At 40.6% G+C, this 15,424-nt stretch overlaps 1 protein-coding gene across 1 annotated transcript in view; it reads right to left on the reverse strand.

The window, feature by feature from the left end:
• Positions 1 to 6,687: 6,687 nt before the first annotated feature.
• The window catches only part of LOC143933008 (uncharacterized), a 34,237-nt gene continuing 25,500 nt past the window's right edge, over positions 6,688 to 15,424 (reverse strand). The window contains exons 5-6 of the mRNA XM_077455925.1: positions 14,138 to 14,304; positions 6,688 to 10,611 (exon numbers count right to left, since the gene is read on the reverse strand). Of these exons, the coding sequence (XP_077312051.1) occupies positions 10,505 to 10,611; positions 14,138 to 14,304 (274 nt within the window). The 3' untranslated portion in view covers positions 6,688 to 10,504. The remainder of the gene's footprint in view (positions 10,612 to 14,137; positions 14,305 to 15,424) is intronic.

Raw genomic sequence — 15,424 nt, forward strand, 5'->3', positions numbered from 1 at the left:
GAGGTCTTATACTTAAATTGTGCAGTACTATGCAAATGTTACAATTTGTCTTTAATTCCTCAATTTCTTTTCGAAGTATAGCAGTTTACTTCTTGACATTTCACTGAACCTAAGCACTCCTGTTACGTAGCCTTATAGCTATACAGTATATCTGTAGTGAGCGGTCATCAAATATAGTGCTGCATATGACTGATAATCTCATAGGTTTTATAGGTTCGTGACTGACTGTGCTCTTTACTCCTCTGCTTGAAAAGGAAGCTGTTCCCCAATGACTAACGACTTCCTTTCTTCTTTTTTTATTCTGTGGATCTCTACTTCCTAATTCTTCCCTGCTTTCATTTGACTATTATTCCATCAGTCATCAGATTATCAGTCATCAGGAGAACAGTTTTGACATGAGGAAGCAAAGCCTTAGGCCCCTTTCACACCGGACGGATCAATAATGGTCTGCCCTGTGATGATCCGCTCACTCAGCGGGGATCGCTCCGTTGTCCCCGCTGAGCCGGCGGCGGACAGGGCGGTCTCTGCACACTGTGCAGAGACCGCCCTATCAGCTCTTCGCTCTCCTCTATGGGGGATCGGATGAACACGGACCGTCTGTCAGTGTTCATCCGATCCGCTCTGCAGACAGATAGAAAAATAGGATTCTGGTATAATCAGTCTGGAAAGTACATGGTGAAACAAACAGCTCTTCATGGCAGGAAGGGGTAGTAATCAGCAACTACGTTTGTTAAAATTTCTGCAATACACATAGATCACCCAGAGGGAAATATATATTTTTTTCTTAACAGAAGTGGACTTACATACATAAAACCTGCATATACATGTTTGGCTGTGTACACTTAAATTAACAAATTACACAAATAAAATCACTGATGATTACAGAGTTTTTAAAGCGGTAGTAAACCCGCTAATGTTTTTTTTTTTTTTTTACCACCTGCAAAGCATACTAGCTCATTATGAAATACTTACCTTAGAATGAGGCCCCGACATCTGGCCTGATCCACGCCGAGGGAGCTGACATGCTCCCTCGGCGTTTCTTCCGGGTATCGGGAGATTTCATCCCAGCCGGTCGGCCACTGCCGGATTTTCAGCCGAGAATCCCCTTGTGCGCATGCGCCGCTGCAGTCAGCGGCGCATACCGAGGGGAATATCTCCTAAACCGTACAGGTTTAGGAGATATTTTTTTTACCTACAGGTAAGCCTTATTATAGGCTTTCCTGTAGGTAAAAGTAAAGAAAAAGAGTATACAACCACTTTAATGCTGTTAAAGGAGGGGTACTGGAGCATAAAAACAAGGGTGAGTAGTAATATTTTGGATTAGTAAAAGAAATAGCATTTTAATAATATAAGCACTATTGGAGTCCTTTTCTCTATACGCATGACACGGAAAGAGCCAAGGAGACATAGCGGCGGCGAGGGGAAAGAGAAGCGGATAGCTATAGGTTCAGTCCTGGAAGGGCAAAAAGAGATATATGACTGAGCTTAATTGTAAGGTCACATATATCAGGTGGGGGAAAACAAGTATATTTCATAGTCACTTGTATGGAGTATTGAAACAGATATGGAAAGAAGTATTTGGATACATAGAAGCATGCAAGCATGGCATAATTGAATTACTATCACGGATGTATTGCACATTAATGGACTATTTTTAATCACATGTATATTCAATACTGCTTTACTGATTTACGGATATAATCATTGTTTATAGGACATTGATGCACTGTGCAAATTGGAGATAGAACACGGTCTTGCACTTAGGAGATATTCTTTTTAATGAATAGTATATCGTTTTATTAGTGTCATTTATTGATTTAAGTGTGCACAGAGAAGCACGTATATACATTATTACATTTATTTTATGTATGCAAGTATTTGCAAACTGGAACGCTTTTGTTGAACTGCATTTAATTATATATTTATTTAATTTACAATATACACAGCGTGGCACATTTTATAATTATTTTAGATCTGCACACATAAGTATGGGGATGTAATAAGTGTTTTTAATTTTTTATTATAGCAATAGAGTTTCCCGCAAGACACTGGCCTAAAGAAGTGGCATTACACTTTACATACAGTAAGTCAGGTTGAAAAAAGACACAAGTCTATCAAACAAAGATATCATACAATCCCATATTCACAATCCTTCACCCACAGTTGATCTAGAGGAAGGCAAAAAACCCCAGCAAAGCATGATCCAATTTACTACAGCAGAGGAAAAAAATCCCTTCCTGATGCCCCCGAGAGGCAATCGGCTTTTCCGTGGATCAACTTTACCTATAAATGTCAGTACCCAGTTATATTATGTACATTTAGGAAAGAATCCAGGCCTTTTTTAAAACAATCTACTGAGCTGGCCAGAACCACTTCTGGAGGGAGGCTATTCCACATTTTCACAGCTCTTACTGTGAAGAAACCTTTCCGTATTAGGAGATTAAATATTTTTTCCTCTAGACGTAAACAGTGCCCCCTTGTCCTCTGTAATGGCCTTAAAGCGGAGGTTCACACAAAAATTGAGCCTCCGCTTTTCGGAACCCTCCCCCCTCCGGTGTCACATTTGGCAACTTTCATGCGGGAGGGGGTGCAGATACCTGTCTAAGACAGATATTTGCACCCACTTCTGGGCATAGACTCCCACAGGAGTCTAAGCCTCTTCCTGTCCCACCACCCTGTCTGCTGGGACACATGGGTCCCAGAGACAGCACAGACCATTCGGATTACGTTGCGCGACTCGCACATGCGCAGTAGGGAACTGGGAAGTGAAGCCACAAGGCTTCATTTCCTGATTCCCTTACCAAAGATGGCGGCGGCAGCATCCGAGGACCCAGGGGAGGTTTGGCCTCGGGTGCCGACATCGCTGGACCCTGGGACAGGTGAGTGTCCTTATTTTAAAAGTCAGAAGCTGCAGTATTTGTAGCTGCTGACTTTTTTTAAAAAAATTGCGGGCTCCCGCTTTAAAGTGAAAAACTCAACACTAAGTTCACTATATGGACTCCTTATGTATTTATACATGCTGATCATATTCCCACTTAATTTCCTCTTCTGAAGAGAGAATAAATTCAGTACCTCTAATCTTTCCTCATAGCTGAGCTCCTCCATGCCTCTTATCAGTTTGGTTGTCCTTCTCTGCACTTTCTCCAGTTCCCCGATATCCTTTTTGAGAACTGGTGCCCAAAACGGAACTGCAGATTCCAGATGATGTCTTACTAATGATTTGTACAGGGTCAAAATGATAGCTCTCTCTTTTTTAACACGTCTGCAGGTTTTTCTCTGTGACCCCACTGCAAAATGTATCCCTGTCTCTGCAACACCTGCACAAAGATAGAACATTTGTAAAATGTTCTCATTGGGGACACAGACACAGTGATATAAACCTGGCTTTATCCTCTCCCTATGTATCAAAAATGAAACTTAACATTCAATAAAAACAAACAGCATTAAAAGCTTCAGTTTTAACCAGTTGCCGACCGCCGCACGACGATGTATGTCGACAGAATGGCACGGGCAGGCATATGGGCGTACCTGTACGTCCCTGCCTTCCCACGGGTGGGGGGCCCGATCGGGCCCCCCCCCGGTGCCAGCGGCGGTCGGATACCGTGCAGGAGCGATTCGGGATGAGGGGGCGGCCATTCATTCATGGCCACCCCCTCGCGATCGCTCCTGACGAATGGAAGTGCAGCATGACATCACTTCCTCTCCTGTAATGTAAACATAGGCAGAGGAAGTGATGTAATCTCTCCTCCGTGTCTGTATTTTTCGTTCCGGCACCGAGGAGAGAGGATCGGTGAGTTGCACCAACACTACACTACACAGTAGAACATGCCAGGCACACTCTCATCCCCCCTTCACCCCCCGATCACCCCCCCAATCACCCCTGCACCCCCAGTCACAGTGACACCAATTGCATTTTTTTTTATTTTTTATTATTGCATTGGTGTCATTTGTGACTGTAATAACTGTTAGGGCAGTTAGGGTTAGCCCCCTTTAGTTCTAGGGTACCCCCCTAACCCCCCCAATAAAGGTTTAACCCCGTGATCACCCCCCGTCGCCAGTGTCACTAAGGCTGGGTTCACATTGCAGTGGTTTATGAGAACGGATGTGATTCGCACCGCACTGCAGTGCAAATCACATCCGATCTCTGTGCGATGCGAGTTCAGCCATACAGATAGTATGGCTGAATTCGCATCGCACCCGCCGCAAACTCGCACGGGACCCTTTTTTTGGTCCGCAGCAGAATCGGATCGCATGGGTGTTCACACCATGCGATCCGATTCCTCTCCGAGTTTGCAGATCGCACTGCGATATGCGAACTGATCTGGGGGTGTCATTAACATTTCACTGACACTCCCAGCAGTTCGCATAGGGCAGTGTGAACTGCCGCCGGGAGGCATGCGATGCGGGAACCCGCCGCGGATTCGTGGCATTCCCGCATCGCTCCAGTGTGAACCCAGCCTAATAAGCGATCGTTTTTCTGATCGCTGTATTAGTGTCACAGGTGACGCTAGTTAGGCAGGTAGGTATTTAGGTTCGCCGCAGCTTTTTATAGCGCCAGGGACCCCCATATACTACCGCATAAAGCCCCCTGATTGCCCCCTAGTTAACCCTTTCACCAGTGATCACCATATAACTGTTACAGGTGACGCTGGTTGGTTAGTTATTTTTTTATAGTTTCAGGGCACCCGCCATTTATTACCTAATAAAGGTTTAACCCCCTGATCACCCGGCGGGTGATATAAGTTTGAGGGTCAGATAAGGTCTGCGTCGCCCCAGGCAGCGTCAGGTTAGTGGCAGTACCGCTAACACCCACGCGCAAAGCATACACCTACCTTAGTAATATATTATCTGATCAGATCTATATTAGCGTCGCCAGCAGTTTAGGTTTCCCAAAACGCATTGTTAGTGGGATCAGCCCAGATACCTGCTAGCACCTGCGTTTAGCCCCTCCACCAAGCCCAGCCCAGCCCACCCAAGTGCAGTATCGATCGATCACTGTCACTTACAAAACACAACACTCATAACTGCAGCGTTCGCAGAGTCAGGCCTGATCCCTGCGATCGCTAACAGTTTTTTTTGTAGCGTTTTGATACAGTCGCTTACAGCCTAGGTGCTTTTTTACCTGTGAGTCTCACTAGTGTACCCCTAAATTTTGGGGTGTCTACTTTCCAAAATGGGATCATTTGTGGGGGTCATTTTATGGCCTTCAAAACTGCGATAGGTAGTGAGGAGTGAAATCAAAAATTTACACCCTTAGAAATCCTGAAGGCAGTGCTTGGTTTTCGGGGCCCCGTACGCGGCTAGGCTCCCAAAAAGTCCCACACATGTGGTATCCCCGTACTCAGGAGAAGCAGCAGAATTTATTTTGGGGTGTCATTTCACATATGTCCATGGCATGTGTGAGCAATATATCATTTAGTGACAACTTTGTGAAAAAAAATAAAAAATAAAATAAAAGTTTGTAATTTTCCCGCAACTTGTGGCAAAATATAAAATATTCCATGGACTCAACATGCCTCTCAGTAAATAGCTTGGGGTGTCTACTTTCTAAAATGGGGTCATTTGGGGGGGTTTTGTGCCATCTTGGCATTTTATGGCCTTCAAAACTGTAATAGGTAGTGAGGAGTGAAATCAAAAATTTACACCCTTAGTGGCTAGGCTCCCAAAAAGTCCCACACATGTGGTATCCCCGTACTCAGGAGAAGCAGCAGAATTTATTTTGGGGTGTCATTTCACATATGCCCATGGCATGTGTGAGCAATATATCATTTAGTGACAACTTTGTGAAAAAAAATAAAATAAATAAAAGTTTTAATTTTATGGCCTTCAAAACTGTGATAGGTAGTGAGGAGTGAAATTCCAAATGTATGCCCTTAGAAATCCTGAAAGCGGTGCTTGGTTTTCGGGGCCCCGTACGCGGCTAGGCCAAAAAGTCGACCACATGTGGTATCCCCGTACTCAGGAGAAGCAGCAGAATGTATTTTGGGGTACAATTTCACATATAACCATGGCATGTGTGAGCAATATATCATTTAGTGACAACTTTGTGTAAAAAAAAAAAAAAATTTTTTTTTTTGTCATTATTCAATCGCTTAAGGCAAAAAAATAATATATTCAATGGGCTCAACATGCCACTTATCAATTTCCTTAGGGTGTCTACTTTCCAAAATGGGGTCATTTGGGGGGGTTTTGTACTGCCCTGCCATTTTAGCACCTCAAGAAATGAGATAGGCAGTCATAAACTAAAAGCTGCGTAAATTCCAGAAAACGTACCTTAGTTTGTAGATGTGACAACTTTTGCGCAAACCAATAAATATACAGTTATTGACTTTTTTTTTACCAAAGACATGTGGCTGAATACATTTTGGCCTAAATGTATGACTAAAATTGAGTTTATTGGATTTTTCTAATAACAAAAAGTAGAAAATATCATTTTTTTCAAAATTTGCGGTCTTTTTATGTTTATATCGCAAAAAATAAAAATCACAGAGTCAGTCAAATACCTTTAAAAGAAAGCTCTATTTGTGGGAAAAAAAGGACGCAAATTTTGTTTGGGTACAACATTGCATGACCGCGCAATTACCAGTTAAAGCAGCGCAGTGCCAAATTGTAAAAAGACCTCTGGTCATTGACCAGCAAAAAGGTCCGGTCTGAAAGTGGTTAAAGTACTCAATTTATCTACAAAAACATTTTTCATGAGATTTTTATTCATTTTTTTAATTTTCTGAATCAGAATTATTACAACACTTTTAGTAATGAAGATATTAACCACTGGCAATAACTGATGTGTTGACATAAAGGAAAGGAAAGCTAACAAAATACAAATGGGTTTACATTTTAGTGATCATATCTAGAAAACACATTTCCAGTTTTCACACTAAAATTGAAAATGCATTTTTTTTTTTTTACATTGACTTGTTTTTTTTACATTGAATTGAAACTTTGACTTTGCAAATACATTAGCTATATGTAAAGTAAAATCAACTGTAAATTGTCAAAAAATGCAACATAAATTTCTTACAATTTTCAAAAATCTCTGTGTTCTATTACAAACTGTTCTTTTATAGATTAATGGAAAGTGGAAATAGCTTGAGTAAATCTACAGAATTGAATTATTATTTTATCATTTTTCTGTCCAGTATAAAAGATGAAAGATTGCACATAGACAATACAAGGTTTTTTGTTTGTTTTGTTTTTCAAAGCCCATCTCCATTTATTATCTTAAAGACCCATTTAGAGAACCCGCTTGTTTCGTTTTCTACTTATCTAGCTCCTATAGGTAGAAAAAACAAACAAAGTGACTTCATCACCCAATGTCAGGGTCCTCTTCTTCCAGTGGTGCAAGGAGGAGGAGCCTGTAGACCACATTACATCACATAGGGGCCTCCTGCAGAGCTAGTGGGGGTGTTAACCGATACCGACCAGCTCATGCAGGTACAATGGCTTTCCTGGGTGAAATCCCGTATGGTTACATCCTTCCCCTTAGTGGCCGCCTAAGGGCGCGTGCGCCGGAACTGAGATTTATGTGTGTAATTTGTGAGGGAACGCACATTTAACCACTTGATTGGCCCCTAGTGTTAACCCCTTCCCTGCCAGTGACATTTACACAGTAATCAATGCATTTTTATAGCACTGATCGCTGTATAAATGTCAATGGTCCCCAAAATGTGTCAAAAGTGTCCGATCTGTCTGTTGCAAAATCACAAAAAGTTGAAAAAAGTTGAAGATCACCACCATTACTAAAATAAATAATAAAAATGCCATAAATATTTCCCATAGTTTGTAGACGCTATAACTTTTGTGCAAACCAATCAATATACTCCTATTGCAATTTTTTTTTTAGCAAAAATATGTAGAAGAATATATATCGGCCTAAACTTATGAAGAAATTTGCTTTTTTTTTTTTTTTAAATTGTGGATATTTATTATAGCAAAATGTAAAAAGTAATGTTCTTTTTTACAAAATTGTCATTCTTTTTTTGTTTGTAGCACAAAAAAATTAAACCGGAGAGGTGATCAAATATCACCAAAAGAAAGCGCTATTTGTGGGGGGAAAAAAAAGAACGCAAATTTGGGTACAGCATTGCATGACCGCGCAATTGTTAGTTAAAGCGACGCAGTGCCATATTGTAAAAAGTGCTCTGGTTAGGAAGGGGGTAAAATCTTCCGGGGCTGAAGTGGTTAAAGAGATGGGTCATCCAGTGCACAGAAAGCTACCCAGAGTTACTGGTCTTCTCAACAGGATAAGCTTTCATAGGAACTGTTAGGTTTCATGTACACGGGACATTTTTCTATCGATTTAACTTGATAGATAGTAACCGACGTTTAAAACTTCAGTTTTGCCACATTTACATGGCGCGTTTAGCTGCGTTTGATGCGTTTTGCGTTTAGAAGGGTTTAAAAAATGTATATATACTTTTTTCAAAATAGCCAAAAATGAAAAATGCCTGTAAATGAAACGCGGCTAAACCCAAGTTTTTTTCCGTTCCAAAAAATACATCTAAACTCAACTGCCTAGAAACAGCTATAAACGACACTGTGTACATGTACTGATAAGATAACATAGAGGAGAATTCAAGGGCAGATGAAAAAAAAAACACCCAACTGCTGGTAAACCTCCGTTTAGCAGCAGCAGTGTACATGAGGCCTTAGCAGCCATCATTTTCAGCTCAATTAGTGAAGAAAAAAGACCTGGCGTCATCTTAAAGCAAAGCCCTATAGTAAAGTTGGAGCACATTTCTTTAAATTTTGCCTAGAGATTAGCTTTAATAAAAATACCAAACACAGTGTCTTCAACATTTCGTTCTTTAAAGAGAACCTGTTGCAAGACCATTCGTTTCATTAACAATGTTCCCATGAGATTATATATAAATTTCATGTATTTCAGGTATATTATATTACCTATAAAAACCTCCCTTGTGTGGACATTCAAGAGGCCTGAGACATCTGATGGTGATCTTGTATTGCATTTCAGCAGCCCCAGGAGATGTAGAACTATCACTCAACTGACACTCTATACAACACAGTATTTTCCTTCATTTCTCTCTGACAGCTACATAAAAGCATATGTGTGGAGGAGAGGGGAGGAAAAGGAGAACTGGGCCAGCACATAGAGCATACCGTCCAACTTTTTGAGATGGGAATGAGGGACACCTATCAGCAAAAGTATGCAGGCATAGGACACACCCCTTTCCACGCCCCCTTAAAGGAGAATTGTACAAAAAAAAAAAAGATTGGTTAAACCCACTAGTGCTTTTTTTTTTTTTTTTTTACCAATTCTATTCCTTTATATTGGATTTTGGAATTTACAAATGCAGCAATTTAGAAATCAGATGAACGGTTTAGTGCTGGAAAACACTTTTTGATAGATAAAAAGTGAATTTTATATACAATTATATAGATCAGACCAAAATGAGGGATGAATGAGGGACAGAGGGACATTGCTCCAAATCAGGAACAGTCCCTCGAAATCAGGGACAGTTGGGAGCTATGCATAGAGTAATTATAAACTCCCAGAAGAGGAGAGGACTATGAGGTGTAAGGTATGTGTGTTTGCTGGGAGGGGTACTAGACAATTAAGTCTTCCTGGAGTAGTCAGATTTTCATGCAAGTCAAAGGCACATTGTAAATAAGCTTAAAATAATGCAATTTAAAAACACTGCAAGTAAGCATTTAAAATAGTTAAATTTTCTGTATTTTACCAAAAATTTTTTTGTTGTAAATTTCAATTTCAAATTTGTTTAAATTTGGTATAAAATAACCATGGTATATTTGATATAGATGGCATTGTAAGGGATGATTCTGCTACCAAGGTTTTTTGCAATGCATTATCTTTACTAATGTAGTTAGAACTAGCAGTATTGACTCTTCTACATATAGAGTAGTGAATTACTAAAGAAGCAATTTCCCCCTCGGCTATGTTTGCTTTGAAAGTCCAGGCAGGTTCAAGGTGAGTTTCTGTTTTGTTTTCCACCAAATAGAGTCGTCTAACCACTCTCTCTGATTAATTTCTTGATAGAAAAAAAAACAAATACAGGAGGGCCATACGGCTTTCTATAGTGGTGCATTACACAGTAAAGTGCATAGCAGCTAAACACAAGTTAGTTTTATTTCTGTAGTGCAACTCAAAGTGATAAAGATAAAACTATAGTTGACTTCCCCCCTCTGTTATATTGCATTAGGCTCCAAAATGTGATTCCTTCTTGCTGTGATTAATGTTTTAGGTTAAAAAAAATGTCGATATTTTAATAAATGTAATTTATAAATGTAATTTAACCCTTTAAAGTCCACCTTTTTCAATGAGTTAGCGTGACTCAAAATGCGCTCTACCAAACGGTGGAGCAGAACGTTAAAGGGTTAATACATTTTAAGAAATGTAGATACTGGTTGAGCTGCTGGTTGCACTGTAGGATATACCATAAAATGATATATTGTCACAAACATATGTACAGCTTTGAATATGTCCGTATAGGGTAAGTGTGGTGAACGGAAGCCTTCTGGACGTTTACTTGCTTGTAATGATAAGCAAGCCGAAGATCTGAAATAAAGCCACAGTTAGGAGACTGGTCTGGACTGCAGAACTGGCACTTGTGGTTTTTAAAGGTGTTGTAGCTGAAATTAAAAAGACATTTAATTAATATTTGGCTTTTTTTATTTTTTGCACTTCTACACATATGTCATGTACATCAGAGATTTTTCTCAGCCTTGAATTGTATTTGCTGTAAACCCAACAACAAGAATCTACAATTTTCCCCAGACGTTGTGCCTACATTGGTTTACATTTTTTCAAGCTACATTCATTTTCTGCAATTACAGAAAATACCTGTTAATCCTGCCAGAAATTTGGTGTCCTTGAAAATCTCATATGCAATGGAGAGTTCATCATGCTTTGATCTCAAGTAAATCCAAGAACCCAGCGAGGTTGATTGTTTTTTTTTTCTTGAGATAGCGCGGCCGTGGATTTTTAAAGCTTACTTTGGAATTTAGTTAATGGCTTGGTGCATAATGATTCTTAGACCCCCATACACACTACTAGATTTTCTGCAGATTTTTGTATTCAGATTTACTAAAACCACGTAATGCCTGCTCGATTGCATACAAATTGAAACCCTTAAGGTTTGACCTCATATTATATGGTTTTGGTAAATCTGAAGACAAAAATCTGCAGAAAATCTAATAGTGTTTATGAGGTCTAAACTTTGGTCAAGGTCACCTTAATCAAGGGAGGGTACTCAATGTCTTTGGAAGATCCAGGAGCGAAGGTTCTGATGGCAGAGATGCAGCAGTGGGGGAGGGCTGTGAGCTGGCGTCATGTCCAGCCATGCTGCACTGTTTCTGGGTCCTGGGGAGATAGTGAGTGAGCGTTTTTATTTTAGATGTAGGCATACACTGGGGTATACCAGGGTGGTTGATGTGTTGCAGGGTTAATTGCAGGAATGAAAACCCCTGGAATCACAGACGAAATCCCGAGCAGATCCAAAGCTCGGATCCGAGGCGGCCGCTCCAATCCATGCCACGCATGTGCCCCCTCCATCCTTGAATATCTCAACTAATAATATTAGTGAACTACAAAGCCCATCTTCCTTATTGGGGTTGTTTTGTAGTCCTAACACACTTTGAAGTTGATTTACTAAAGTCAACTCACCTGTGCACTTTGCAAGGTGCAGTTGCTCCTGAGCTTAGTAAATATGGTGAAGCTTCACTTTAAAAAAAAAAAAAAAAAAACAATAACATGCAAGGAAAATAAGAAAGACAGCATTTTTGCTTGCACATGATTGGATGATGGAAGTCAGCAAAGCTCCCACTCATTTAATAAGCTCTGGAGCAACTGTTCTTGCAGCGTGCAACTGTGTAAGAGTCAATTTGTCTTTAGTAAATCAACCCCTTTCTATCCTAGAGACACAATAGGGTTGATTTACTAAAACCGGAGTGTACACAGTCTGGTGCAGCTCGGCATAGAAACCAATCAGCTTCCATTTTTTTTGTCAAAGATTGATTGAACAAGCTGAAGTTAGACGCTTATTGGCTGCCATGCAGAGCTGCGCCAGATTTTGCACTCTCCAGTTTTAATAAGTCAACCCCAATGCTCCTCAAACATACAGGGGTTGATTTACTTAAGACAAACAGACTGTGCACTTTGCAAAGTGCAGTTGCTCCAGAGGTTAGTAAATGAGCAGAAGCACTGCTGACTTCCATCATCCAATCATGTGCAAGCAAAAATGCATTTTTCTTTTTTTTTTTGTTTTGTCTTTTCCTTACATGTAATTGGGTATTCCTTGAAAAGTGAAGCTATACCTAATTTGCTAACCTCTGGAGCATCTAAACTTGCAGAGAGCAACTGCACTCTGTCTACTTGCCTTTAGTAAATTAACCCCCCCCCCCCCCCCCCCGCTTGGGCAAGTTGTCACCCTAACTGTCACCCTGAAGTGTGTAACTGGCAGGATCACCAGGTAAAAATAAGGGGAAAAAAGCCTCAATGAGGACTCTAATGCAACCACTACACCCAACATGAGATAATAATATAAAATAATGTTTTGGATACATTTTTTTTCCCCATTAGCTGTCCTTCCTATGGAAGAAAAACAGGGTGGATGGCCACACTGCAATATAACACCTTTATTCACATTTATACTCCAACAGAGGCATGGTTAGCTAATTGCATGTGTAACCTGTGCCTCTGTTGGTGTATGGATCACGATTTATGTGAATAAAGGTGTTATATTGGAGTGCGGCCATCCACCCTGTTTTTCTTTCATAGATTGCCTATGCTGAGCCAGCACCCTTCATCTCCTAGGCCAGCAAGGATGGTGTGAATGTGGGATCATCATCTGGAGGGCTATTCTCTTTGTATCCTGTGTTATTCCTATGTCAAGGAATTAAAAAAATACAGAAGCTCAAAACCATACAGCAAACCTATGCTTTGTCCATGCAGCGTAAAGTTGCCGGTTTTAATGCCCCTTCCCTAGCAGCACCTACTCACCTTTATTTAGATCCCCCTCTTCTCCTTTTATCCAATTGGAGTGTGAATAGGAAGTCCTGCGTAAGTTCTGAGGTGTGCGTTTATGAAGAAGTGAAATCTATTCACTGCTCCATTCTCCGGCATTCACAGAGGAGATCTTTCTCCTCGATGTGCCTGTTTATGAAGCGGAGTAGATCGCTTCACCTTCGGAGGAGTGAAGCGATCTACAAACGCTTCCAACATTGGAGAACGGCCCCTAATACTGCAATCTCGTGAGACTTTACGAGATTACAGTATTAGAAATTCACAGAAACACTGAGATGTCAGTTTATTAAGCGGTGATAAATGATCACTTCTCAATACACTGACAGACGGTGGGGTTAATGCTAGTAAAATAAAGAGTCCCCCTACATTATATATATATATATATGTATACACACACACACATTATATACACATGTATATACACACACATTATATATATATATAATACCTATACACATTATATATATATATATATATATATATATATATATATATATATATATATATATACACATACATATGACAGGGGGAAATGGTTACAGTGTTGGGGGGTCTGAACAAGGTATAGTTAAAAATCTTCCTCTTTCCTCCTTAGATCCCCCAGATTCTCTCTTCACTCCCCGATTCTCCACCTCTGAGTTGGTGAATGGGGGATTGTGAATTCTAACACAGATCGCCAGTGAAGCGCTTCGATCGCAGCTTCACAAACTGGCCGTTATTGTGTCAGTCTATGAGAATTCTCCATTTGTGGAGATAATCGGCAGGAGAACATGTTCAAACACTTCTCCCCCGATTATCTCTGGTTCATAAACTGTTTATGGGCTGTGATCAGGGGCGATCCTCTGGATCATCGCTGATCACTGCTTCATAAACGTACACCTGAGTCATTTGAAAGGAGCTTATTTTTCTTTCCATTAACTTGTGACAGCTCTAGGCCAATCAGCAAGCCCAAGTGGAGTAAGTCACATACTCCTTGAAAGCCATAGGTATTTTCTTTGCTCCCTGTGGTTGAACTGAGTGGCAGTGGAGTGAATATATGCTAATGGAGATAATGATATTGCAGTGGCAAAGCACTATAGCACTAAATATTTAAAATGTAAAATTTGCCATTTAGTTTTTTCTTTATAAATATACCTGTGGTTGAAGAAGAAGAAGAAGAAGAAGAAGAATTGTTGGTTGTGCTGCTGCTGTTTGATGCTGAAATGATAAAATAAAAATGTTCATGTTTCTCATGTAGCTTAAAATCCATATTAATATACTCCTTGCATATCCTGATGCAAAGTTTTTTATAATGTAAATATCTGTAATCTTCTTAGCCCCACATATGTTAACTAACAACATCCATACTTTGAAAAATGGCACAGAAAAAAGTTAGGACTGCTTGTTCAAGTTTTGGAGCTAATTCACTCAGAACAGACAGCTGCTTGAGGGATAAATCGCAGCGGATTTCTCTCCGCCAGCTGTTCTTTTTGGCTTCAGTAGGGGGCGGTGTGGTGCATGATGCAGCACATCACACAGCTCCCTATTTTTTTCACTAAACTTTTTTTCAAGTGTACAAAAGTACACTTCATTCGTGTCACTGTACAACAGAGCGATGAGCCGTGCTTCTGTTTAGTAACATGCGATCCTATACAGTGCAATGTGATAAAATGCAGGACGTCTGGTCTGGGCTGCATTGCAGTGTGAATGGGACACACATGGATTGATTTTCTAAAACTGGAGAGAGCAAAATCTGGTGCAGCTAGGGCTTCCACCTGTCCAGGAATCACCCAGACAGTCCAGGTTTTGAATAAGGTGTCCTGGTTTCAGTCTGTCTGAAACCCGGACACATTATTCAGACTGGGATGTGGCTCCTCAAGTAACCTAGATACTGTAGTCACACGCAAATCTGTTTCTGCTCAGGAGCTGCGGTTGGTTGTCTAGAGGCAAGTTTGGCATCACTGGGGGGGGGGGGGGGGGGCAATGATGTCAACAAGAGCAGTTTGGCCACACCCACTGTTTGCCACAGCACACATAGCTACTCTCCTTGGGACACCCAAAGGCGTACCAGGTCTTTTATAATTTTATAGTGTATACTACGGAACAAAAACATTGGCCCTGTGCTGCTAAAGTGTTCGGGTTTGGCTTGAAGAAAAGGTGGCAACCCTAGGTGGAGCGCTGCAATCAGCTTCCAGGCTTTATTGAACAAGCTGAAGTTAGAGGCTGATTGGCTACCATGCACAGCTGCACCAGATTTTGCACTCTCCAGTTTTAGTAAATAAACCCCATAGAAAACAATAGACTTTAGTGTGTCCTTGCAGTGACCGGCATTTCACGCTGCACATAGTGTGAAATCAGCCTCAATGGATCAGTTGTATAAATTAGCAATGACCATATTTATTACTGTTTTAGTCTGCGTATGACCATCTACAAGGTCGTACA

The sequence above is a fragment of the Lithobates pipiens genome, unplaced genomic scaffold (assembly GCF_037356315.1).
Source record: "Lithobates pipiens isolate NorthernLeopardFrog02 unplaced genomic scaffold, aLitPip1_a1.2 Scaffold_27, whole genome shotgun sequence".
NCBI classification, from domain to species: Eukaryota; Metazoa; Chordata; class Amphibia; order Anura; family Ranidae; genus Lithobates; species Lithobates pipiens.